This window comes from Ictalurus punctatus, chromosome 10 (assembly GCF_001660625.3).
Source record: "Ictalurus punctatus breed USDA103 chromosome 10, Coco_2.0, whole genome shotgun sequence".
NCBI lineage: Eukaryota > Metazoa > Chordata > Actinopteri > Siluriformes > Ictaluridae > Ictalurus > Ictalurus punctatus.
The window spans coordinates 27852673-27880651 of NC_030425.2; the positions used below are offsets into that span (position 1 = coordinate 27852673).

The following is a 27979-nucleotide window of genomic DNA, read 5'->3' on the forward strand; positions in this document are numbered from 1 at the left end:
ATTTGTGGTCTTACGCTAGGGATGTACTACGGATAAATAATTCGGGTACGAAATAAATAATTCGGATTGAACCCATAACGCTTTCCAGTGGAGTTGAAATACAGATACGAATAGAAGGCACAGTATTCGCTTGCCAGGCCGTCTATTTGAGACTAGATCCCCACTGGACCAGGATTTATAATGAAGGGGGAGGTTTTTACTTTCGTGTGATGCGGGCATGAGCATGAAGCAAGCAAGTACAAAGCTTCCAGGACAAACGACGACCACATAGATTAAGGATCATAGCGGTTTCAAATTAGTTTGTTCATATTTTGGGGGAAAAAACCCAACTATATTCACGAGAAGATACAAACAAAAGTTTAGGCCACTTCTGATTTAAATCCTAACACGGAAAGAGATATTTGGAGCACTGAACAGACCGTGTTAGGCCCCTAGTGCCCACGTACAGAGAAAGAGGCATTGAGGGCAGAGCAGGCCTTTACCTCAGAAAGCTATTTCCTTGACTCAGTGATCGAGAGCCTGCCACGTGTGACTCAGAAAGCTTTAAATCAACAGCAAATGCACATATCCAGAGTGTGAGCCCGGCAGCACAGTCATCTCCACAAATACACACTCGTCTTAACTGCCTAAGCGCCTTTTATTCCCACTTAACACATCCTTATTTATTTATTTTTTTTTCAACTTTCTCGTATGAGCTCGTTCGACAGCGTTCAAGAAAATAACCCGAATCCATTAACTCCCGTGATACGAGAGACCCCGATGTGTCAAATGACGACGGGCCCTGGCGAACAACACTTACAGGAGAACTTCTATCATCTGCCGCTGAAGTGTCACTAATCACAAGTCACACAAATATGAGCGTATTTGTAAGGGTTACACTATGTAAATATACGGCACATGGGGAATTTTCCACCGCACATTCGAAAACAAGAACATGCCCGAACAGGAACTGACTAAACCACTAAATTGAGGGAAAACTGGAAGAGTCATAGTGATGACAGTAAAAGAGACTGCACCAGCGCCAGGTCGACATGACTCATTTCGGTTAAATCGGCTTGTTGACAAAATGTAACCATCATTAATCAGTGAGCATTTTTCATTGGTAATTTGCGACAAGAAAATAAGCGTTCATGCTGTAAAAATGATTCATTCATTCACGTTCATTTAAGTGCTTTATGTTGGTCGGAATATCCTGGGAACACTCGGTGTGAAGTGGGAATACACCACTTATAGGATGCCAGTCTATTGCAGGTTGTATGGTTTTTGAGAAATAAAGTAAAAACAGCACAATGCACGTGAAAACGTATGGTTTTGATATTTGGCATTTAATCTAAAGTAACCCCCCCCCCCCCCCCCCCCCATTTTAGCATTTATAGTTAAAAAATTTATTTATTTATTTATAATCATTATTATTATATTAATTCATTATTTTTCTTTATATGCTTAACTTTATTCCATATCGGTGTACTTTTTTTTTTCTTTATATCTCGTCCATATATTTTACATTACAGAGACTTTTAATCATTTAATTTTTACTTCTTGATAGCATAGCACTTTCAACTACCACATGCATAAAAAGATTTATGCTCCAATGATAATAATAAAAAAAAAAATAAAAAAAAATAGCAATAATTATGATAATAATAATAATAATAATAATAATAATAATAATAATAATAGCAATAATACTAACAACAATATCAATACTACTACTAATAATAATTATAATAATAATAGCAATAATAATTATAATAATAATTATTATTGGTAATATTATTATTGTTGTTGCTGTTATTATTATTAACAAATTTTTGCATGCTGTATCACACCATTCCTGAGGAAAACGACGCAACAAGAAGCTTTTTGGTACTGGAGCGGTGGTGCACAGAAAAGGCAGAGTGCCGTGGAAAAAGGCCCGTGGTGTGTTAGACTACACAAGAAAACTGCTCTCCTCTGGTCTCAGTAGTCACTGAAAGAGGTTGAGGAAGACAGACACGAGCTAAGCAGGAGGTCATCTTGCTTACGCGGCACATATTCCGAGCAGAGGCAGGAATTAAAACAATGGCTGCTTTTTATTCTGGAATGCCTCTAATAGGAGGAGATCCATCTCTGATCCTCCAACACTCTGTGGGTGCTAAAGGAGGTCAAAGACATGACACCCAAATTCCCCTCAAAACACCTGCACCTTAACCCTGAGATTATCCACATACTGATACTGTGTGTGTGTGTGTGTGTGTGTATCCTGAGCAGGATCTGAAGTTGGTTATTATTCCGAGAAAAAAAAAAAAAAAAAAAAAGAAAAAGCAAAAAAAAAAAAAAGCAGAGCAAGGCAGAAAATATGGATCAAAACAGAAAACAAAGCAATCGATATTTCCACAATCGATTGTTTTCATCAGCGCGCGTCTGCTATGACACACTTTCTCTGAATTAGAGGTATGGATCTTTATTTACTTTTTTTTTTTTTTTTTTTAAATGATCCTCACTGGTGGTGCTAACAAATGACCAGAAAATGAGATCTGACAGTTGCAGAGGCGGTTCACGAAGAGCCACGCTAGCCCTCCCCGATGGGTGGCCGGCAAGCCTTAATGCAGGGCTTTTTACAGCTCTGGAGCTGGTGGTTAATGTGCATTAATGTGTGCTGCCGGGATTCTCGATTCCTTCTGTACTAATTGTTTTGTAAAGAATGCTGGGGGTTGAGAGGTGCCACTGCTCACCCTGAGTCCACTGTACCTCTTTGCAGAGCTCATTCGAGTTCATATAGAGTCTGATAAAATAAATAAATAAATAAAAACACTCGAGAGAGTGCAGAGGCTATTTAAAACACACGTGGACGAAGGCAAAAATTGGCGTACGACGGCGATAGGACACTGCACATGCTTCCCCGCCTCTTTGCTGGGACAACGCCACGTCCCGAGATTGCGTAGCTCGGCTATGTTGTAATTTGAAGCTCTGATGCAGGTTTGTAAAGGGGAGTTGGGGGGGGGGGGGGTAAACTCAGGAGAAGTGTTGCAGCGGCTAACGCCAACTAAGCTGCGGCGGCCAGGGGAGTAGCCTGGGGAGTTCCTGCCTAGTTGACCCAGAAATCCAAGGCCAGCTTTGTTTTAACAAGTCAGGAAACCTTCCACCACTTTAGCGACTGGCCCATTACCACAAGAAAGAGTTCAGCGCCTCAGAAGAGCTAGCAGGGAGGAAATTAAATGTTACACCGAGAGAGAATGGTTGCGGGGGTGGGGTGGAGGTGGTGGTGGTAAGGACGAAGGGTGGAACAAGTCATTAGGTATGAATGTTCATCAAAATAACTTAATAAACGTCTCAAAATGAGGACCAGGGGGTCCTAAGGCAAGCTAAGAAGGCAGGAATTCTTTATTACACACTTCGTTTCGTTTAACGGACCTCTAAAAATATATATAAGAGGTCTGGGAAGGGGGGAGAAGTAAGCTCAAAGCCAGGCCAAGTGCAGCAAAACATTTGCCCCGTGCTTTTTTAAAGGCATCTGGCTGGCTGTACTGAGGAGCTACGGGCACGGACCCAGGCTGTTCCTGGCACTTAGCGAAAGAGAAAGAGAGCTGGACTAGTCGGTGGGAGCCAGAGCCCGATCCTGCATCTGTAGAGCAATCAATCAGGCCTTCAGCGTTCACACTGCAGCCGGCAAGACTTGGTAAACACCATGTCACAGGCTATTAACAGAGCAGTTCCTCTGGAAGGGCCAAGCAGCACTGACTGGCTGCTGCACACCATGACTGTGATGTCAGTTAGCAGGTATCAACTCTCTCTCTCTCTCTCTCTCTCTCTCTCTCTCTCTCTGTTTCATGTGTGCCTGAAACAACAGCATCCCTTTGAGCTTTTCCTGGTTGATTTGCACTCACCTTGTCCTTCATCTGAAGCTCCCACAGACAGAACACAAGCCTAGACACAAGTTTTAATTACCTACGTTACAGTATAGTTGACAGAAGGTTCAGATTTGATAATACCAGAGGATAAAGAGAAGGGTAGTAATTAAACACATCAAAAGCTCATTGCTAAGCGGCACGAGCGGCAATTTCTAAACGACATGCCCAGTGCTCATCACGTTATCACTGGAACTATTCTATGCTAATGTTTTAATTCACCCAGGAGTGGGAAGTGTACTTAAGTGAATAGTAAAGATAACGCGTCAGAATCGTACTCACGTAAAAGCCAAAACTTCTCCAAAACGTTTGTCGGTTTTTTATTTATTTTTTATTATTATTTTTTTTTAAATGTACTCAAGTATTTAAAAAGTCCAAGTCAGATTGATGAAATAAAGCAGGTCAAGAGTTTGGGTTTAAAACGAAATAAATACGCCGTGCAGGATCCCGTTCGATTCGTGTAGAGTGTGAATCTATAAGGAGTAAAAAAGAAAGTTCTTTCAAAATGTAAGTGTACAAGTATTCGGTTTCAAAAACTGGCAAAAAAACAAACAAAACAACAACAACAACAAAAAAAAACACGTGAGGTTTGCACCGTGGGTCATATACCGACCGGATTGCACAGGTTTGGTGCAACATGGACGAAAGATGGACGATTTGTGCATGTGTGTGCACTGGTGTATTTGCATGCGTGTGTGTGTGTGTGTGTGTGTGTGTGTGTGTGTGTAGCTCTGCCCACACAAACCCCACTGCAGGAGCCATTACCTAACCTCCAGCCAGCCTCACAAACAAGGGAATCCATTAATGTACATCAAAGGTTAGCCAAGAAAATATATAAATAATCAACCAAAAAAGCGTGTGAGGGAGAAAAGAGAGAGAGAGAGAGAGAGAGAGAGAGAGAGAGAGAGAGAGAGAGGGTGGTGGGGTTTGAATCAGACTTGTTTGTGAACTCCACCATAACCCCCCCCCCACCCCCCAAATATCCAATCTCCAAACTTACTAAATCCCCAACCCCCCATCCTTTTAACCTAAGTGGGCCTTCCTCTTGCCTTTGCATGTTCACTTGTCCACTGCACTGTAGTCATTAACATATTTGGAGTGCAGTGAGCAGAAAGCTTAATTGTCCTTAATTGCTTGGCTAAATATGTTCTCTAATGATTTGCCTCAGATCTGTGACTGCCTTTTGCGCAATTTCCCGGCCGCTGGCTTCATTATCCCTGCCTCCTCAGAACAAAGCGTCTTCAGAGGCCGACTTGCCCCTTTCCAACCAACCACCCCCCTCCACACACACCCCCCCCACCCCTTTTTACTCTCTCTCTCACTCTCTCTCTCTCTCTCTCTCTCTCTCTCTTTCTACTTTAGCACAGAAAGCGTCTGTATGCAGGCTGGCAAAAGGAAAAAAAAGGGGAGGTGGAAAGCACAATAGAGGCCCTTTGTCAGGGTGCTCGAGTCAGAGTGATTAGAAAACCAAATCTGTGCTGAGACAGAGTGTTAATTGACCGCAGCCCTGTCTTATTAATCACTGACTAATGCAAGGACCCCCCGCTTTTAACCCCCGTCTTTTGTTTTTTTTTGTCCCCGCGGACGCCATCTTTGTGTATGTGTAATGGCCGGATAAATGTTCGATACTCGCAGCTCAGGAGCCGATCGACGATTTGAGCTCGGCTTTTTTCTCTCGACGCTTTGATGTCGGAAAACAGATGACCAAAAGCGCTACATATGAAGGGGGGGGGGGCACACTAATCCGAAAACTTTCAGCGCTAAAGTGACCTGTTGAGCGAATGTCCTGGACGCAGGATGAGGACGTTTCTTCAGTCCTGACCTGAAAGTTCTACGTTCCGGATTGTGTACTAAAACGGATCCCTGACTAGTCTCACATGTTGTGTTTCTGTGACCGCGAGTAGATTCTGTGAGCTCATACGTGGAGCAAATATTAGGCCGTAAATGATGAGATTTTACGTGAAGTGTGAAAGTATTGTCATATACCCCACAAAAAAAAAAAAAAAAAAAATGCGTGTGTGTGTAAGTGAACATTATATGCTCCTACCGATATCGGCGGACGGACACTTGCGGATGGTGAAGATGGCGCTCAGGTCCTCTTCCTCCTCCGGCAGTCCTTTCTGCAGGCGCTGCAGTTTACGCAGGCTTTCGCTGCGCTGGTGCTTCATGGAGCGGACGTGCTGGATGAGGTTCAGCTTGGCCTTGGTGGAGTAGTTACACAAGACGCAGTGGTAGTAGCAGGCCTCGCCCTCCACCGCGCTCTCATGCTGCTGCAGGTGCTGCGCACACAGATGAAAGTGAGAGAGAAACAAAGACGTTAGTGCCGCGGTCTCACTTTCACTCCCGTTCCGCCTCGGGACGAACAAATCGATGACGAATCGACAAACGCGCTGTTTAACATGAGAACCTTCAGCAGTGTCTTCTCTGTTCTCTGGACTCGGGAACTAATAAGACACCCAGAGTGCCGGGGACACCCTGTCTGTGTCGTCATACGCTGGGGATTCGATAGAGCGACGCATATTAGGCTTTTCCCCCCTAGAGGACGGGCACGATGACATTGCGAGGAAAAAAAAAAGTAAGCATTGATCTCCTTCACTTAGGAGAAGGAAACCTCCAAACATCTGCCTGTTTCACGCATGGGATGCTAAATATTGATCCCGCTTACACAGAGAGAGATACAAAACCACACTCCAAAAGCATCTAGAACATTCCTTGATGGGGAAATAGTTGGAAAGGAGGAGGGGGATGTGTGTGTGTGTGTGTGTGTATGAGAGAATAAGAAATGACCGACAATCCACAAAGCCACAACAAGCCTGACCACATCACATACCCTACTGTGACACAACACTTCCAGCTGCCGCTCCCACACCCGATCGTCGCGCGCACTAGCCTCAATCGATAAGACAAGGCCGAGAGCAGATAACATGGCTTTACAACTACACGTGTCTGATCACGGCTCTGCTGCTCCTACTCCTCGTCATCAGCATCCCGGCACGTTGCCTGAAAAGCTGCCTCGCCTTTTCGTACACACCCCTCGCCACGCGCCGTTCCGAACACCAGAGCGACGGGTTTCTATGGCGACAACGAATGTCAATCTCACGTAATCCTTCCTCTTCCCTCAGTCTTCACGGCCGTCGTCTTCTCCCTAGCCAGATTTCACGTTCATAGACGTGGTGAGCAAAAATAAATGAATTAAATAAACCCCAACATTTCTCCACAGCTGGGGGAATCGAGTCCAATAATATACCCGACTCGAAAATAAAAAAAAAAAAAAAATAAAAAAAATCTCTCGCTGTCCGTCATTAATGTTTCATCGAGATCTGCCGGCAATATTATGAAAAATAAATTTTCCTTACGTGCAACGTGCTTTCCATTTCATCTTTTTTTTAAAAAAATAAAAAATAAAAAATGCGGGGTGGATTCGGAGGGTCTCTCCGAGCCTGGGTAAACAGAAACAGGCAACGAGAGCCGGATCAATGATACCGCCTTGCGTTGTCTGGATCTGTTTACCAAAGGTTTGGGAAGTGCTGGCTTATTTGATCTGAAAGGTTGCGAGTTCAAATCCCAGCACCGCTCGGCTGCCAAATGAGGCAAATGTGAAGATGTAAATTTGTTTGATTGGTTTGACGCAGCACAAATCGCACCACGCAGGTGAACACAAGCTTTTTTTATTTATTTATTTATTTTTTCTTTAAATATATATTTCCGGCGCTCTTCTCTTGGAAAAGAGAAGCTGTTAATCCCCCAAACCTAACAAAGGTCGAGCAAAACAAATTGATTCATTAAGATGAGGCTGAGCTCGCACTGCAGTGTAGAAATGAATGCACACCCCCCCCCCCCCCCCACCCCCCCAGCAAAATGCCAGAGAAGAAACATTAGAATTTGTAACCCAATTAATGACACATGAGGTGTTGACAGCAGAGAGAGGAAAAGGAAAAAAAAAAAAATATATATATATATATTAAAATATTATATTCCCTAAAATGTGCTCACTCATCCTGTGGTAATATTTAATTTTCTGGTAATATCCTAATATTGCCATAAGGGTTTTTCTGGGCAATTGTATTCCATTGGCTCAGGTATCGTATGTCTCAATTGTACACCTAAGCTGTACATTAGGGCCACAGCTTCCAGGAATGGGCTTTTGCTTTTTTCTGTGTGCCCCACAGCTTCATGTAATGGAGTTATTAGGTGATTGTAAAAGGCTTTGCTCTCTCTCTCTCTCTCTCTCTCTCTCTCTCTCTCAATCACGTGCTCTCTTCCTCTCTCGCTTTCTTCCTCTCCTTCTTTCATGTTTCAAGTGGAAGAATGATGTCATGGACTAGGTGCTACTAGATGTTTTTTTTTTCGTTTTTTTTTCTTCCCCTCCCTCTGACTCGAATCTCTCGTCGTTCTCTAATCGTGCCTACCGAGCCCGGACCGAAAACGGTCCGATCGTCGGAGCAAATTTATTCGTAAATAAAAAAAAATAAAAAAACGTTTACTATTTTAGAAAAAAAAAAAAAACAAACAAAAAAAAAAACCCCATCCACACGTCAAATGGCTCGAAAGGAAACTGACTGTCGAAGGAAATGTTTATTAATGAGCTGAAAGAAAGCAATCCAAAACAAACCCATGAATAAATAAGGCAAATAAGGCAAGACGTTTTTATCGGGACAGAAGCAATGGCGCCCTGTAAAACGACAAACCGCTAGCGTGCGTCTATAGAGCTACACCACGCTCAGGAGACGCTCTGTCATCGTTTCGTCGTCGTCGTCCGTGATAACCGCCTTTTATGGAGTTTTGTGGGCGTCACCGGATGCAAATCGGCTGTGCTGTGATTTACTGCCGACTCGCGTTTATCAACATGCGCCTTTGCTTACGCAGAAAATCAGCAGCGTCTCGTCTGGATCTGCTGGACATTTTTCTGCTCGGCTTGGCCTACAAAAACGTCTACGCGCAACTTTAATAAGCTTAATAAGACTGATAAATGAGGGTCACCGATTCTCACCCGCACACAAAGCAAGAACGAATAAACGCAAACAAACCAAAAAGCAAAACAGATGACACTGAAACCGAACTTCAAAGCTGCCTTCGAGGGTGTTGAAGAAAAGGCTACGAGTTTTATAGCTCCCACAAAAGGGCAGGATTTATAAAGGGGGTGAACCTGAGCTGGTCTGGCCCAGAAACAAGCCATATATCACAGCAATCCCCAGCCCCCTGCCTGCTCCGAACTACCAACACCAACCGTTTCTGATGTGCAGCAAATTCAGGACATTCGAGCCACGAGGAACTCACTAGATACGAGCATGAAGAGAATGACGTGGACAGGGAAGCGTGAAGAAGAACTAAATGTCTCGTCATTACCTCCATGATCGTAGAGATCGGTATGGTAGATTCACCATAGAGTTCCCATAAGACATCAGATGCCTTAATAGTGCTCATTATACACATCCCTAGAGTGAGGAGCTCTCTACTTTCCTTCAACACACACACACACACACACACACAACCACGAACTTCACACTGCATTTCATCTAAAGCTATCCACATGAGTGACTTCTGGAGATGTTATCTCCGTGTAATCTTCCATCCTACCCTAAACACACCGACACACACACACACACACACACACTGACCCACACATCCCTAACCTGGAAGTGAAACACAATAATGCATGAGAGAAATGGTCTCAGCGTGTGTGTGTGTCTGTTTCCTATGATCCTGAAATGAAACTCGGCGCTGATAAATCACCTCCAACTGAAGTGCAGGAATTCAGCAACTTAATGAAAAAGTCATGTTTGGAGAGCAGAGATCGTGGGGTGGAGGTGGTGGTGAACAGGGTGCTGCTGAGGATCCTCCCCTCCATTAAGACCCCTTAGCAGCCATGAAGCCATGCCTGGGCCCCTATGGAGCCATGGAGTCAGTCGAGCTTCCACTTCATCCCAACATCATTAAACAAGTTTGATCTTAATGTCAGCCATGAAAGGGAACAATTCAAGCTATGGGGAAATGCAGAGGGATTTATGATTTTTCACTCCACGAAGAAGTCGTCTCTGTCACGTATACGTTACAGCACAGTGAAATTATTTTCTTCGCATATCCTGCCATGACATAGCACCCCTGGAGCAGAGAAGGTTAAGGGCCTTACTCAAGAGCCCAAAAATGATAGTTTGCCGGTGCCGGGGCTTGAACCCCCGACCATCTGATCAGTAACCTGGAGCCTTAGGCTTTGAGCAACCACTGCCCTAAAAATAGAAAATAAAAAAAGCTATAGCGATACAGGAGATACTTAAAACCGACACAAAAGTGAAAAAAGCCAAGCCAATTCACCGAAGGGGAAAGGACGCAAAACATGAACGATGCACTTGCTTTTTGGAGCACTTACTTTCCCTTCGCTTTATCTATGTGAACTTTTAACCTTGTGAGCCAACGAAAACCAAGAGGGCAATACTGTGGACTATTTGGTCTGTAAAAAAAAAAAAAAAAAGAAAAGAAAAAAAAAGGAAGAGCTCCTTATTATCAAGTAACGTCGGCACACAGCTCTGTCTCGCTGTTTTCTTACTGTAGGTCTGAGGATAAAAACGAACCGTTTCATCCGATGACGCTGGTAAAATTCATGTGTCTTCATGGTGAATCCCACAATCCTCCAGTTATTTCATTTAGTAAATACATTTTTTTTAAAAAATGTATCCGATGGATCAGTTATTAAAACTGTAAGGCATTTCATGTTACTATTTCATCTCCGTGGCCCTTTCCGACAAACGTCTGCTAGCTATTTGTGCTAGTTACTGTATTTACATTGCACTCGTGTTACAAAAGTGTTTGTTGAGTGCTTAAAATAAAAAAAAAATAAATAAATCAAAAAATTAAAAAAAATATTAAAGCAATTCTGTGGGAAATGCATCCACAATTGAATCTAACACACTAGAAGAAACCGTGCAAAGCTTTACACCTCCCTATTACCCGGGCTAGTCTTCCACTTTCAAAGCACACACAGAGAAAGCAAAATGTGAGACACACACACACACACACACACACACACTACCGGCGGATGAATCAGGCTCCCGTGTTCGTGTAGGTAAACCGTGGGCGCCACCTCATCCACTTCACTGCAACTCAACCCTGGCTCCACGTGCATTATCCGCAGGTATCGGTTTCCACACCTACCTGCTGCTGTGCGCCCATCTACATTAGCATCCACTTTAATGGGCTGTAAAAAATTTCACCTTTCACACCGAGCGATGCTTCGGCTTCTGGAGAGCGCTTCGAGCGCAGAGCGGAGGCACGGTGCACTTACTGCGGAAATGTCCAGCTGAAGAAATCCCTCCGGCACGACGCGAGCGGTACTGACCGAACGCGTGCGACGCGTGTGATGGGAACGCCAGCCGCAGTACGTGCGCGTGCTTTCGGAGCCTACGTCAATTTCCACTGGCGGTGCTGTTAATATAAAATTAATGCATGAAAACAGATGACTATCTAGTGGCCAAAGTGGCTAAATAGCTATCAATTTCTCCCAGAGCTGCCCAATTCCCACTGAGCTGGAGACAGAGAGTGTCTGGGATGTGTATTGCTTTGTAATTAGCTCAATGATTCTCTGCACTAAGTGGTGAAGCCGGGTACTTTCCACAAACACACACCCACACACACACACACACACTGTCCTGTCCTATTCTAACCCATTCTATCCCATATATTTATCTATCTGGTGCTAGGCTGAATGATCAAGAGTCCGGAGCAAAACCAATGAATCGTAACCATTAGCCAACGACCAGCTAACAATTAGTACACACAAAGGCCATATATCCGGTCATATCACAGTTCCTGTCGCCGTAATGGTGTTTAAAGATCCTCACTGATGAGGCATGTTTTGATTTTGATGGATAACGTCGAGCAAAGGACCTTTTGTTACGACCACGGTTGAAATATCAGTTTTCGCAGTAATTCGAACGGAGTGTCACATCTCAGCGTACGTGCGTATACTGTACGAGTGGGAGAGACCGCGAGTGAATGTTCACCAACTTCTCTTTTTTTTTCTTTGCTTTGTTACTCTTCCTCTCCAGCAGGAGCAGAAGCCGTGACCACAGTAGTTTGAGCTGGATGCCAAATGCTGCGGCTGGTTCGAATTAGCCGCTGCGAGCAGCGACATGCCCGGTCGTGGTGCTGTGGCTGGGGGGAACGGAGTGTACCCGCCCCCAAGCTACATACCTACCGCTTCCCCACCTCCCTTCCCTTCCGTAAGCCCTCGATTTCCCCTGGCCATTCTCCGAGCTCAAGCACTTCTCGTCACGTGATCTCATCAAGTAACGGTGTCTCCCTGGTCACAGCAGGCCTTGTTTGCCTGTGAGTAAGAAAAAGTCTATGCGATCCGGTTCCTTGGAAGTTCTTTGTCATAGATTAAAGCATCGGATCGGGGCGGGAACAGACGGCTATCCATAACTGCACGCGTACGAGGTGAGAAAGGAAACGAAAAAAAAAATCGAGAGAGACCGTGAAGGCAGTCTGTAATCCTCCCTTCTAGCAGCCTGTACCACTCTACCTCACTTTAGCACTAAATAAAACAATAATTATTGAATTCCTTTGGAATAAATAGGCTGCTAGAAAGTAAACAATAGGAACATAATTGCAGAGAGAAGGCAATCAATGCCAGCAGTCATTTGGCCCGTGTTCATTATGTACGGGCTCGTTTGTGTACGTTTCTCTGGGTGTCTTGAGTAACAGGTTTTGCAGCGATGGGGAGGGGGTATAGTGACAAGAAGTTAAATAATACCTTCTCACATACACCAGGGCAAAACAAGGGCCAGGTAATCCTTCCTCCGATAATGCCTCCACGCTCTCCAACAATAACTCTAGATCAGCTGATCGATGCATCCGCATATCCGATGGAGAGGATTTATGGGGGGGTGGCGTGGGGGCTGGGGTTGGAGGGCTAACAGCGCTGTGCCCCGTAAATCCACCCTCACCCCTCGTTCGTTAGGCGCATCTGAATAAGCACGGGCACACAATCATAATGCGAGGCACTAATCACAGCCATCTCGTCTTTAATGAGCAGGACCTCTGCTTACACTGGGTGACTTTGAAAACAGACAGGAAATGATGTCAAGTGTAGAAACGAGGAGGAAAGAAAACAAATCATAGCTAATTAACAGCTTAGCCTCATGGTGGTTTTATGGATGTAGCCCCGCGGCGCTGAAACCCCGCAGTTCAATAACTCTGCCTGCAGGAGGCGACAGCTGTGCCGAGGCATCAGACGCCGCAGACGCAGCTGTTCCAACTGTCCGCAGACATCTGCAGCCGTCCTGTGCCATCTGGAAGTTTAAGAGGGCAGTTCAGGACCTGCTTCCCCCTCCGCTTCTCCTCCCTCGACTCGCCTCCGACTGCAACCCTTCCATTTCGGCTTGAGACACTGGGGGTGATTAACGGGGCAGCAAAGGAATGCAGTGTACACTTCACGGCAAGCAGACAGGAGACAGACACGATCAATCGAGAGTCGGTTGTATACCCGCAGAGTGTTTAATAGCGTTTTATATTTGTCTGAGTAAATGTCGGGCATTAAGGAGACGCCTTTCTGAAGCAGTCCCATCGCAGGAGCAGCACCGCTGCCGACAGATGTCTCGGTGGTTTTAAAGAGAACATAGCGAACTCGTCACGTCAGCTGAGGTTTTGATTAAACAACGAGTTGCGTCTGTGACAATCAGCTTATCGCGAAAGAACTAAAACTCTCATGGAGGTTTGAGGTAAGACTCGTAAGAGTCTTAAAAGCCCCGTTCAGGGCGTGTGAGAGTTTTTCCGAGACGGTAGCGAGGAGGAACATGCCCAATATTCCCATACACGTACCCTCGTCTCGATTTTGTACAACAGGTTGATGGTTCATTTTTCTCAGGCACTAATCGGAGTTAAATCACTTGGCGGTGTGATAACTGCAGCTTGGAATTGCGGGATCAAATGGGGGTTGGGAATGCCAAAGGGAAAGGGGGACGAGAGGGACTGAAGATCGTGTGGTAGCAGGGAGAAGGGGGGGGGGGGGGGGGCGCCAAGACAAACTGCCCTTTGATGATGATTAATACAGCCAGGGAAAATTAAATTCAGCAAGGGAACATTACCAAAAATGTCATTAGTCTCTGACAACAAACATCCCAGTCTCTCGCTGCACTCCTCACGGGAGCTGCTTTTGTGACGAAACACATGACATCTGCTCCGGAGGACACAAACCTGCATGCCGAGTCAGCAAAGCAGAAGGATCAGGGCTGATAAATCCTCGGTGAAGAGTTAGTGCCTGGAAAAACGACCCCACGCTCGGCTGTGTTTTGTGATGTTACCAATCTCCTCATGCTCAGTCAGGATCTCGCATAAAAAAAAAAAAATTAAAAAAAAAGGAAGATGAGGCCTCTCAATATCGGCTAAGTTGGGTGTGTATTATCCAGCTTTCACCTCTGGCGTTCCCCTGTTTGGCTGCGTAAATATTTCATTACCACATAATTGGTTGCTGCTTCAGGCTAGGCAATGAGGCGGGTGATCTAGCGATGTTCTGAGGATTCTGTTCCTCCTTGTTCTTCTTTTCTGTATAAAATTCACAAAGCCAGAACTAAAATTGAAATGCGTCATGTATCTGATGAGGAAGCTTTCGAGCTGCCAGGCCCGCCCCCCCTCCCCCTCCCCCCCTCTCCTCCTGTCTTAATAACGAGAAAAGACCAGAAGCACGATTCCGCGCCATCGTAAATATTTAAGCTGGGCTTAAACCGGCCCACCTTTTTTTTTTTTATTAGTTTCGCTGTGCCAACACAAGGGCAACAGGGTCCTGGAGTGCACCGCTTGTTAACATGTAGATTAGCGAGGTGGCGGCGAGGTGGGGGCGGACATGCTGCCAGGATAAAACGAGCGCATTTGCATGTTCGCATGTTAAACATGTCAGGGTGTTTTTTTTTTTATTTAAATTTCATTACAGCGAGTCCGTTTCCACTTCTAAAAATAAGATAGCAAAGACACTGATATAGAGCCAGAACACAAACGCATCAGCACCCTGATTATACCACAGCACCGTTGAACTTCTGACTGATTGGTCAGGTGTTTTTTTTTTTTTTTTTTTTTTTAATAATAGTACACCTCTTAATTACAGCAAATCATACTGTAATTCAAATCGCAGGTTTATATTATATTATATTACATTATACTAATGCACTCGTTGTAATACATTCCCACTGCTATAGTAACAGCTCATTCACAAAAACGTCGATACGGTGAAGGTTTCTGTTAGGAGGTGTTTATTTGACATTTATGGAAGAAATCTCACGTGCTAGCGCACGTTTTCCACGTTGCGATTTCTGTGTGACGTGAAAGGAGCGGTCGTTGAGAGATTGACTGATTATAGCTACTACAAATGAGATGTTAACAGGAACTGAGTTGTATCATGGATGTTCCACCACATTGCAACTATAACTGGATAATAAGCATACACGTCATGTTTCGTTTCTTAGATTTCTTAGAAATGAAGAATTAGTCTAAAATACGAGAGGCCAAGATTGATATTTTTGAAGGAGTGGATTCTGTATTCAAAAGCAGAAGAAGAAGAAGAAGAAGAAGAAGAAGAAAAAAAAAAACTTGCCCTGAAGGCTTGCCTGTTTTGCCCTTCAGCAAGACTTGAATTTGAAATGGGTTATTTAAAAAAAAAAAAAAAAAAAAAAAAAAAAAAAAAATTTTTCAAGCTCTGGTCTGTATCCTGTGCCCAGTGGAGCTTGTGCATTTGTGTTGAAAAGTGGATCTCTCTGGGCAAAGCTCACCCCTCTGACTCCTAATCGCGCTCCACGCTCCCTCAGCTCAGAGTCCACAAACACACGCCGCTTTATAGAGCCGTTCGGCGACGCCGGCTCATTAGTCGGTAAAAAAAAAAAAAAAAAACAACAGTACGTCGCGTTCCATAACAAAAAGAAACAAAGTGCTCATTGATCAGCGGGATCGATGGCGGATCAATAACCTAAACCCTCATCATTCCAAGTGCGGCATAATTACAGCTGAGATATGGTCGTCATCACGAAAATCAAACACGGTACAGGCTAATTGGAGGCAGATCCATTACTTTAGTCACGGCATGTGCAAAAAAAAAAAAAAAAAGGAAAAAAAGCTTTCCAGGCCCCTTTAAAAAAAATGAACTCTGCTAGCTGAGCACAAGAGCTTCCTAAAATAACCGGCTCACACCATTAGTCGCCGTGTCATCGTGTGGAGGTCGTGATGCTGGGGCCCATTTGAGGACATTTAATACTGGGTACATCAACATCGGCCTGAACAGCCAAGCTTTATGTCTCTTTTAATGTAAATTACGCATGCTGCTTATTAGATCGCATTAAGCCAGGTTTTTACAGGACGGCGTGTGATATTAATTTATTCAAACGGAACGGAACATTGATGGAAAGAAAGAGTCCATGGCATACCCTAAGACCTTTCATCAGTATTCATACTCAGCCACAGGAAAGTCATCATGCTAAAGGAAAGGAAATTTCACCGTCTGAGTATGTATTTGAAGGAAGAATAACATAACATTGAACTGTTTTTTGTTGTTGTTGTTCTTTTTAGTTTCTCTGGCTTATAAGGCACTGTGTAGTGTTTACGCATTCATAATGCTACACCCTACGTAGTGGGTATACTGCATAGTATTGAAGTGTAAGACTTTTCGGATTTGCATGCTTATAGCATGCTGGAAGCATCTAAAAAAAAAAAAAAAAAAAAAAAAAAAAAAATCCCTGAAATTCCTGAAAAAAGATTCCTGAAAGAGTTGCAAATCCAAGATTGCTTAAAATCCAGCGAGCTATCGGCAAAAAAGAGAACATTTATATACGACTAAAAAAAATTTAAATGACTAGTACGTCAAACAATAAACACATAAAAAAAAAAAAAAAACGATTCGGAAACAATTCTGCCTAGTATGTTATGATATTGTGCCTGCATTGATTTTCTTTACTGATCAAAGCAACACATTTACCATCTTCCCGTGATTTATGCAGTCTTTTTCCCTTCTTCCCTAACTAGTGTCTGCATGAGGGCAACCTCAGAGCCGGTGCGTTGCTGACTGGTCAGAAGGTGAAGGCTCCAGAAAAAAAACAAAACAAGCAAAAGAGAAAAAGAAAAGAAGTAAAACATATCATTATTGATATAACGAAGCTTCATGTATGGAGATGCTTATTTAACACTTATGGAAGGAGTCTCCAGTGTCAGTGCTTTGGAACAGTACGTTTTTCACCGTGGGAAAATAATTCTTTTGTCTTATTGCGAGCTATAATGTAAGTGATTACGGACGATTTGCAATTTTTATAAAAGGCTAATAAGCAACATTTAAAAAAAAATAAAAAAAATCAAATCACAGGGAAATTGCTGTGGTATGAGAGGTATAGAACAGCATCACATGTCCTCGTGGTGGATTATTGTCCTACAAGTGTTTTATCCCTTATTCGGCGCCAATTAACCTTTGAACACATTATAATTCTATATTTTTTCTTTTTTCTTAAGAATTCGAAACCAAACTGCATTGCGTTGATGTGAATGCAATTTGACAACCCTAGGAAATTCACAGACAGGAACGTGTAGGAATAAGTAGAATGTGCCGACATAACTGGGCCAGTGTGTGCTTCTAGCACTCCTCGTTCGGCTCAGAGTTTTGTGGGAGGCTAAAGGTTTGGCACAGAAACCACAGGATGAGTATGTAATGTTTGTAACCAGCTCTTGCTTTCCTCTCTCCTGCTTTTTCCTCCTGCCCTCTCTGTCTGTCTATCTGTCTCGCGTTCTCTCTCTCTCTCTCTCTCTGTCTCTCTCGACCCTGCATTCTCCAAGTGCCGGGGGCGCCATGCTTGTAAAAGTAACCACAGCTCTTTGAGAGCTGGATGTATTTACAAACGGAGGTATGTCGGAATCAAAGGAATTACCGCATGACATAACACATTAACCAGACAGCGGATAGAGAATTTATAGAGTCGAGCTGGCAAGGGTGTGGCACCCGGGAACTACCGAGTGCCATTGTTCGATCATGCAGAGCCGCAAGCAGGTAAAAACTCACTCACCTGAGAAGGGACTAAAGAGAAGAATCTACTGATGTCACCTCTAACGCTCTCTCAGCTCTCAGCCGAGTCCCTACCCCCACTTCCTGTTGTCTCCACTCGTTCGGTCTGTGCTTGTTCCTTATCGTTTCAGCAAATCAAAAGCCTGATCGTGATCTCTCAATGCTGCACCTTCTCTAAAGTACTCTTAAATGTTCTGCCTCATCCTGGTTTAAAGATCTAAAGCCAAAGCGCCCTCTTTTTTTTTTTTCTTCCTCCATTCTCCTCCTCTCTTTCCCAATTCTGCCTCGACCCATTCCCTTTAGCTTCCACAGTTTTTATTTCACCCTCATCAGCAGGGGACTAAAAATAAATGATGAATGGAACATGATATTTTAAAGCCTTATCTCTTATCTGTTCTTATAAGGGAATAATAGGGTAGTTAATCCTGCAGATCTCCCTCAAATTGATTAATCAGCACATGCAGACAATCAAATAAATGATTAATACTCTCCAGACCTATGGTCAGACAGTTACCCCGAAAGCATCAGTAATAATTCAGTAACCCCTTGCCAGACCAAAGCTGTTGCTGCCTTGCTCCACGTCAGATCTCCGATGGAGAGGGTGGAACCGGTGGCGTTTGGCTTTGAAGCGGGTACATAACAAACTGCTCTGCCCTCCTCTACCTGCCGAGAGTCGCTCACCTGCTGACCCGACCTGACAGAAATCCTCTCACCTTGATGCTTATGGCCAGAGGCAAATTACAAAAATTCGCCTAGATTCAAGAGCGCTTGGGAAGCGTCCGTTTTGGTTCTGATGTCGCCTCAGAAGGGTTCTTCTGTCAAAGAACTCATTTGTCACCGTGTTACAGGTTCATTCATTGTTGGTGGATCCTGAGCCTATCCTGGGAGCGCTGGATATGAGGTGAGAATACCCCCTTTATGGGACACCAGATTCATTCAATCACAACTCGAGGGGCAATTTCGAGTTTTTGGAAGGAGGGATTAAACCGGACAGCCCAGTGCAAACTCCAAAAGTGTCAGCTGATCTCAGGATTGAACCGTGGACCCTGGAGCTGTGAGGGAGCAACACCACACACTGCCACCGCTATGCTATAAGTATTGAACGCAACGTACTGCTAATGAACACAAGCCCAGACTTTGCAGCACTATAGACAAAGAGACAAGGTAATCCTTTAAGTACACGGGTTTATAAGTTAACCGAGGTAGGACGAGCTCTTTAGCACCAGATCTCCCAGTTCTGTCACACTGATCACAAGTGATGGATCCCTTGTTTATTCAGCTTTTTGTAGGACAAAAGCAATGGGCTATCTCTAGGAGAATGGTTCTTTTTCTTTCTGCTTCCCTATAGTGCTGGATTTCCAACATGGATCAGCAATTTCTGTGGATCCCCTGCATCTGCCAGCCTGGTCTTTTGTACTTAGACTATACCCAGGACAACTGACAGAGACTCGAACACTCGATTTCCTAATTCAATGTGCGTCTTCATTTCCCGAGACCCCCCATTCCTAGCCTGGGTTTTGCGCAGCTGTCCGATATCTTCCTGGCATGCGACTTGCTGGCTCCTGATTCTCCATATCAGAGCCATACAAAACATCACGGGACCTGCAGCCATCTGCATTCTGCTAGTCACCTCAGAAAGTCCGGAAGCCTTTACATAACTGCACATAAGTGCTCAGTGTTTAAGCTATCCGAGTTGTTCCTCTATGGCCTAAGAGACGCACCGCCACAGCTGAAACACTCTGCCAATATGGCTAGTAATATATGGCCTTGTCTTTAATAGGCATAAGCGCAACATGTAGGGAAATGCGCCGAGAAGATCTTCTATAACCAATATAGTTCGCTTTGATCTCGGCTTAGGTCGGAGCTGTTTATAAATCAGCCACACAAATATTTACGAGTTGGACAAGAGATATTGGAGGAGGGATGAATGCCTGGTCTGGTTTGTATCTTTGTCCGTCTTTTTTTCTCTCTCTCTCTCTCTCTCTCTCTCCCTCTATGGCTCTCTCTACTCCTCCCTATCTCCCCCCAACCAGTCGATGAGGCCACCATGGCATCGGGGCTTGGGAGTAAAAGGCCGCAGGTCACATTTATCACGGCATCTCCGCTTCCCTTTTTAACATGGTCATGTCGAGCGGGCCTCGAAGTATCCCTCATCCCAGAATAATGAAAATGGTCATAAACAAACAAAAAAAAAGCCTCAAGACCCCAACCACCCGACAGGTGTGTTAACCACATAAATTACAACATTACAACCTGCTATATCTCGAAGCGCATTCCACGTTTGTGTACTGCCATAAGTGCTGGACTATTGGTCAATAAATTAATAAGAAGCCAGCATTCAAGATGCATCACCTTCCACTACCTCTCTGCCCACCTACCTATACCCATCTGAAGCATGCACAATGGGACAACCAGCCTCAGGCAGATCTATCGTCTTTAATTGCTCCCCCCAGCCCTGACCTCCGCTCCCGATCTTGTTCTGATATACAGCATCTCTATTAAGCCAGGAAGTAGGTATATATTCTTTTAATGACCCCTCACTCCTAATGATGCAGTTGAAATTCAGGGAAAAGGGGGGGGGGGGGGGGGGGAGTGCGAGTAGGGAAAAAAAAAAATCAATCATGATCTTTTTCTTTTGTCCTTCACCAACTCTATTAGTTTTCCCTTTTTTATCTGATGTGGAGGGCCAAAAAAAAAAAAAAAAAAAAAACACCTTCCAAAACTTGGAATAGAAAAGAAGCGCAGTGGTGATCTAGTAATTGTTTAAGTGGTGTGTACATGGGCCATGGAAGTGTGCTTGTTGTCTGAAAGTTTATTGAAAATGTTTTAAAGCGAACGACTTTTCCGGTATAGTACAAGTAGAAGGATTTAAGACAGGACAGTTCGAGGATGACCATCTATAATTAAAAAAATCCCAGTTCAAGAAGTAACCTAATCTCAGGCTTATACCCTCTCTCACTGACATCACCAGGCAAATCCTAATAAAGGAGTATGTAAGGAAGTTAACATGCATAAGGGAGTAACGGGGGTTGGGGGGTTGTGGGAGTGCGGATTGGGGGGGGGGGGTGTGGCGGTTGATGGTAGTGGTGCTCTGGCTTGTCGATCGATGCAGTGATTGGCAGTTAATGGCTTTTCCTGTTCTGCCTTCGTAACCCCACTCTGATGGCTGTTGCCTCTGATAGGAGACGGCAGATGGCATTTGACTTTCGTACATAAAGCCCCGACTTTGTGGAGATGGCTTCATCGTGTTTAATGATTTAAAAGTTAAGTTGAATATTGGGAATTCTCTGCCGCAAGTAGGCCAAGGAGGATTTTCAAGCTTCGAAAGCACTTGACACACTTCCAAGGACTGAGAGCAAGTCCCTCTCGGTAGAAAACCGCAACTTTATCAGATATCTGGGAAGTCGAAGGGCTAATCGGGTGGATTTTAAACGGCTTGCGTCACGTTCGTCACGCTCGGTACTAAGACGAATAAAACACACCGGTCAATTCGGTTTTCCACCCCCAAAATCTACACTTTCGTTCAAGTGACAAAAGAGAACGACGTTTTTCTTAAAACGGCGGGAAATAAACGCATAAGAAGCCTTTATGGTACCGGGAGTCTAAAAAAAATAAAATAAACCGGCTCCTTTCGTCCCTATAACACGTATAGCTCCGTCCTTTCATTTATTATCCCGTAAGTGTAAAAACTTACATCACGGCACTCCGAATGTCCAATGATTACATGGGTGGTAAAACAAAACAACAAAAAAAAGGGGGAGCAAATCGAAATAACAAGAGGATAAGCCTGTACATTTCATATTTACAGAAAGAACAGTACTCTCTAGCAATCCAGTCATTATATCACGAGCTGGGAAACAAGATCCCTGTTGAAAGAGAGAGGGGAAATATTCTCCTGCAGTGCGAGATGCTGAAGAGACCAAAGCTGGCCTCATAACTCATCAGTGATACTGTTCTGTGGAAGCGAGGGCCAGGACACTGGAGATCCGTTCAGAAATAGGACAGAACAAAAGCCTGGTTCTGCATGTGCTGTGTGGATAGAGATGTGGAACCAGTGGGACCCGACGGTGCTGAATTAATACACTTAGAGAGAGAGAGAGAGAGAGAGAGAGAGAGAGAGAGAGCATACTTCCTCTTGCAACATCAACAAAAATTTAATAAAGTCTGCTTCATATAACTCGTTAATAAGGTCCTCCCCTCCCCACTTTCAGTGCTTAATTTAATAGTACAATAATTTGAATAATCATTTGCATACAAGATCTAGGGTTAGCAATCTACTCGAGAGGCAAAAAAAATATATATATAATGCCTCCTCAAGACTGCACTGGTACAGTAGCCCAGACCGGCCTTCTGGTTCAAATTAGCAGAACAAAACCACTCCAACCTAACAAGTATAAATTAAGGAAATTCCTAAGCAGTGACAGAGATTACCCCGTTCGTATGAGGAATCCAAAGCTGTCGAAATCAAAATTTAAGACCTGGTGTTGGCCAAATGTGGTGGTGATGCTGAGAAAAAAAAAAAAAAGAAAGGTCAAGGAGTGCTGCAGTCGCCGAAGTCACCGAAGACTTCCTCCGCTGTCTCCCGCTCTCTCGCATCTTTGCACCCAGAGTGCCAGAGTTCTTAAATAAATCAACGTGACCGTTTGAAGAAGAAGGAAAAAAAAGCTTCATAAAACACCAATGTGTGAAACCGCTTAAAAAACAGAACAAAAAAGAAAAAACGCTTTTCTACTTATTTCAGCAGCTGCGACCAATAAAAAAAAAAAAGGAAAAAAAAAGGCACCTCCAAGAGGTTGACCTCAGAGTTCACCACATCGGCAGGAGGGGCCGCATGGGGGGATCAGAGCAGAAGCGAGAGCTATGACACCGTGTGCGAGAGTGCGTTTTCCTCCTTCGCACTTCTGTACGGGGAGCCGCAGCCGGAGAAAGTGTGGGCTATAAAGTCGCGGTAAATGTTTGCCCTTGAAAAACAGCTCTGCTTGTCCCTCAACCTCTCTCTCCGGCTCTTTCGTTCTCTCTCTCTCTCTCTCTCTCTCTCTCTCTCTTCACCTTAAGAAGCATAAAGTCGAACGCAGGTGGACGGAAGAGAAGTGAGAATGTAGAGACGCCGTAAAAATTTCACGGAGATGAACTGCGACATTTGTTCGCCTGTGTCTCTTCACTTCCAGAAAGTTCCGTCGACTTCAAATCAATAGTTCTTCTTCTTTTTTTTTTTTTTTTTTTTTTAAACATTTTTGGGCACTCTTAATCAACATTTCTCTTCCTGCCCTTTTTTTTTTTTTTTTTTAAATCTCTTTTCTCCGTTTTATCTTTTTTTTTATATATATATATAAGGATTAAAAGTTCCTGATGAGAAAACAAGGTGCGAAATTATTTTTTCAAAGGGGGCCCCAATAAAAACCATATGACACCCCAGGCTGAACTGCTTAATTACAAAGGGATGAAAATCCACACTCTACATCTGGCGAGATCATTGCCCCCATAATGCTGATAGATTTACAGCTCCCAGTCCTAACCCTGGACTCCGGCGCACAGCAATTAGGTTGTACATAAGACGCTTCACTGGGCGTTCGTCTCAGCAGGGGAGGCTGGGTTTGACTTTTTCAGCTCGGTGCTGCTGAGCACAAGATATTCAGGAAACCCCCTGATTGTAGTGCGAGATCCATCTACAGGGGTATCAAACTCAAATCCGAGCATTATTCCGAGCCGCCGAATGGCTATAATATAAGTCTATTCATATTTTTAAACATAGTAGCTATTCTAGCAATTAACATAGTTACATCGCAGCTCCAGGGTGCCTGGTTTGATCCTGAGTTTCACATGTTCTCCTGCACGGTATCTGCACGGGTTTCGTCTGAGCTTCTGGATCTACGTTCTGCACGCATTAGGCCAAGGTGATAACGTTAAAAAATAAATAAATAAATGTTAAATATATCTATTTCCAAATATCACGACTGAAGATACATAACGTTAAGAAAGAACTTTAAGAGGAACTCATACAGGCTTATTTCCGCTCAGAACGTACGTGCTTCTCAAGTCTCTCTCGGCTTCGTACTCCGTCAATTTTTCCTTTTTTGAACATTTCGTAGCTCTCTACATCGGGTTATACATTTCGGGATTTGGAGTCAATCGTTGAATCACGCTAAAGGACGACACCTGACGTGTTTATGAATCCATTTTTACATCCAACCCAGCAGATAGGAGTCGATTTTTTAACCAGGGTGTCAGCACTGCGAGATACAAGCCCGCGCGACGTGCCCGGTCGCTATGCTATGAGTCTTTGCACGTCGTGCGGTTTCAATATTATTATTATTGACATGTTTGCACGGGTCTAATGAAACAAAGCATTGACACCTGCGGTCTTGAGAGACGACCCCGACGCCAATGCGCCAATCGAGTCAGGAACCTCTTTGCTTTGTGTTCGGCTTTACTCTTTGTCATGAACGCAGAAAGCAGATCGGGAAAGTTTCTGCTGCCGTTCGTTTATTTTTACAGGTCCAGAAGAATGTGAATGGGCCGTGCGTTCAGCTCCTGAAACCGATCCTGTTGTGACGAACTCGTAAAAACGAGCCTCGGGGTCCAAAGGGGAAAGAGTGAGTGAGTGAGTGAGTGAGGTCCACAGCCTCATTTTCTGGCCTGGATTTATCAGTCCCCGGACTCTTCCGAGCGTCCAAAACCCTAACAGTACACACACACCTATACATCCGTTCTGCCCCTCTTCCCTTCACTGAGCACCATGAGGAGAACAGCGCCGAGGCCGAGGCCACTCAAAAACCGTTAATATGCCTGCTTGGGTGCTGATGTATTGACGCCGACGAGCTAGTGAGTCGGCCTTCCGTCGCTCGCTGTCTCCCTCTCTTTCTGTCTCTTCAAAGGGACATTATTTACCAACCAACCGGTGACTCTGTTTCCACGGTGACCGGCTCTCAACCAATAAGGCAGTGACCCGGGACTTCCGTTCTACCACTCAGTCAAGTCCTCTGTTTTAATTTGCCTTCAAAATTTGAATGACAAATACGAGCAAAGGCAACACTAAATCCTAGAGCACAGCAGACCTGATTAAACATGGCACTTATCAGGAATTTGTTGAGCACGAAAACAATCATGCAATCATACAGTTAAAGAGAGAACAAATACGCATTACAAGGAGAAGGGAGTACTTTGTCACCGGTCAGTCAGGACTGATTCGTCCCCGTTAAAAGTCAAAAAAAAGACGAGCATCTGGTCAGAACGAGAAGGTGAAACGAGGCAACTGACAAAAACAACATTGTTTGTTTGTTCTATTTTCACTAAGGCTAGCTCCTCTGTTTATCCTTTGTAAGGTGTTTGATGAGACGCAGATCTACCGTCGAGCGAATAAATTAGCCGACACGTAAACAACTCCGAAGCAAGTCACGAGGAAAACATGATGAGGGATAGATGGAAGAGGAAAGGAAGGGGAAAGGAAGCAGAAGAGAGAAGAGTCAGAGCGAGTGGGGGGGGGGCTGAGGGAAAATTTGGCAGTGGAGAATGTTTAGTTTTTCAGGCTTGTTGGATTAAAGATATTTAACCTTAAGTAGAGCATAGCACGGGACCACCCAGCCACGCCGCCTCGTTTTGTGGCGTGTGACGGGTAGCTGTCTTGTTTATTAATTTTCTAGGACAAGGAGGAGAAAATGGTGAGACGGTTTCATTCAGACACAGAGAACGCACGGTAAAAATAGACGCGTTTACGTCAGTTGCCTCCTAGTTCAACTTCCTAACCCCTACACACACACACACAATAGTTTTTCATAGTGTGTTGATTATGCGGCTGATAACAAAATCCATGGCAACGTTCCTGGAAAAGGGGGGGGGGGGGGCAGTCAAAAAGTAAACAACACACAATTTAGCTATTAAAACAACACACAATAATGCACTCTCTTTATATATAACAGGTCAGCCTCTTTATCTTAGTATACCCCATTCCAAATATCTTCCCTCTTTGTGCTCATTTTTGCAATCCTACCAAACAGATGGCTTAACTGGAGAACTTGAGTGTGCCTGGTTGGCTGCTGGTATACACACACACACACACACACACACACAGAGAGAAGGAAAGATGTAACGCTAACCATCAGCAGGACCCAAGCAGCTGAGCAGCCACGGGTCGCCGGCTAGCCTTTTCCAATGTGGGAGCCGCAAAGAGTTGTGAAATTGCACCAGACTGCCACAGATATTCAGCCTTGAGCCCTCCCTTTCTGCTACCGACCAATGCCGAGCTTATCCACACCCACTCGATCTGTGACTGGAAGCCTCCCTGGCCAATCCTTGGACCTGGTTTATGGAGAAAGCCATCCTCTGTTTGGCTTATTGTAACTCTGGAGTTCAGCGCCCACCAGGCAGAAAGGGGCAGATGAGGTTCAGAGGTGACGTGGAGGGTCACGGGTTGCGCTAGTCGAGGTCTTGTCATGAACTTAAACACCATTTGAGCAAGCCTACATAACATCCGTGCAAACATTTCTAGAGAGAAAAATCTTTTTATATGATCATTTCAAGGAAGAACAAAAGCATCCGTGCTGCACAAGGTGGTAGGACTACTATGTCTTTAACAGTGATGGGGGGGGGAGGAGGGGGGTTTGAGCAGGATGTCTGAGTGGTGGCGGTGTGGACACAGCGCAAGTGCTTTATTAGCGCTGTACTACCAGTAAATCAGAGCTCGGCTCTTCCTGGAAGAGGAGCAACCTTTTTTGCCCACTGAGCACTATTACTGAACAATCACAGGCTAGCCATGATAATTAGGAGAGTATCTCCATCTAAACGTCTCTCTGCCTCATTCTATCGCTCTCAGACCTGACGCCTGCCCTCCTACACACACACACACCCCCTCCACCCCGACCCCTCCACCCCTCTCTCCATCTCTACTCCTGACTGATGTCTGGAGGGCTAGCTTGTACAGTTGGGGTGTGTCTCTTTCGTTCTCTCTTTCTCCTCACGACAGAAATGCACCACTTCGACGCCATTCGATGATTTAAAAAACAAAACAAAAACAAACGACGACATATCTGGAGTCCGATTAACGGGAGGGTTGGGATGTTACCGAGAGCCACGTTAATGTGTTTCCTTGTGGTGGCTATGGTTAATTCCTTCCCCTGCTTCACTGTCTGTTTTGTTTTACCGTGTTTTTCCTCTGTTCTCATTGAGCACTGAAGTTTTCCCCTCTGCACCGCTAAGCCGCTCCAGTTGGATTGCACTGGAGGGGAAAATAAGAAAAGGGAAGCCTGTCCAAAAAAATGCCAGCACTCTGTGGCTGGACTTGGTGGGCCGGACCGTATTAGCAGAGCCGATGTATGACAGAATGTGATCTATTTGCACAAGCTTGGGCCAGCGGTAGTGGCTGAATGTGTGCTTGTGTGCACATGTGAGTTTGTGTAGATCCTTGTGCATTTAATAGAGCGAGACCAGGCGAAAATAAATAAATAAATAAATAAACACGTAAATAAATAAATAAATAAAAGACACCGCAGGAGGGGAGGTAGTGTACGAGGGGTTTCTTGGGTAAAGATTCCCTACGTGATAGTGACGGCACTTTCTTCCTCTCTTTCCACGGCCAAGAGGCATCTGGAGTGGATTTTGTGCGAGCAGACACCGAGGAACATGATTACATTCAGTTAACTGCGGCCTAAACTGATTATGCATGTGCCAAGCTAATGGACTACATTTGCAAGAGGAAAAATAACATCCAATCAATCTCAATTACTGCAGATAGCACTGGCCCCCGAGACGAGGAAGGTAGCCAGCTAACCCCCGTGCTCCTCCTGCTCCCCTGAAAGGTCTGACTGGAAGCTCACGCCCGGCCCCAGCTCGCCCCGGCTACACCCAGGTTGTCTGGCCGAGTCCAGACTCATGTCTAACTCGAGTAAAACTCCCTCATCTACATGATCTACACAACCATTTACACAAAGTGCACATCACTAAAATGTACGTTTCTTGAGTTTACGACTTTTTTTTTTGTTCCCCTCGGAGTAGTTCCAGAAAGAGTTTTCGCTCAGTACTCCTGTGTGCAAGAACCAACCATCCACAGCGCAAGCTATTTTAAAAATGCAAAGGT

General features: G+C 44.5%; 1 protein-coding gene across 4 annotated transcripts in view; it reads right to left on the bottom strand.

Annotated features, from left to right (window-relative positions):
* Positions 1 to 27979, bottom strand: part of zfhx3b (zinc finger homeobox 3b) — a 161152-nt gene that overhangs the window by 63080 nt on the left and 70093 nt on the right. For all 4 annotated transcript variants that reach the window (XM_017478035.3, XM_047157928.2, XM_017478033.3 and 1 more), the window contains exon 4: positions 5935 to 6166. In XM_017478035.3, the coding sequence (XP_017333524.2) occupies positions 5935 to 6166 (232 nt within the window). The remainder of the gene's footprint in view (positions 1 to 5934; positions 6167 to 27979) is intronic.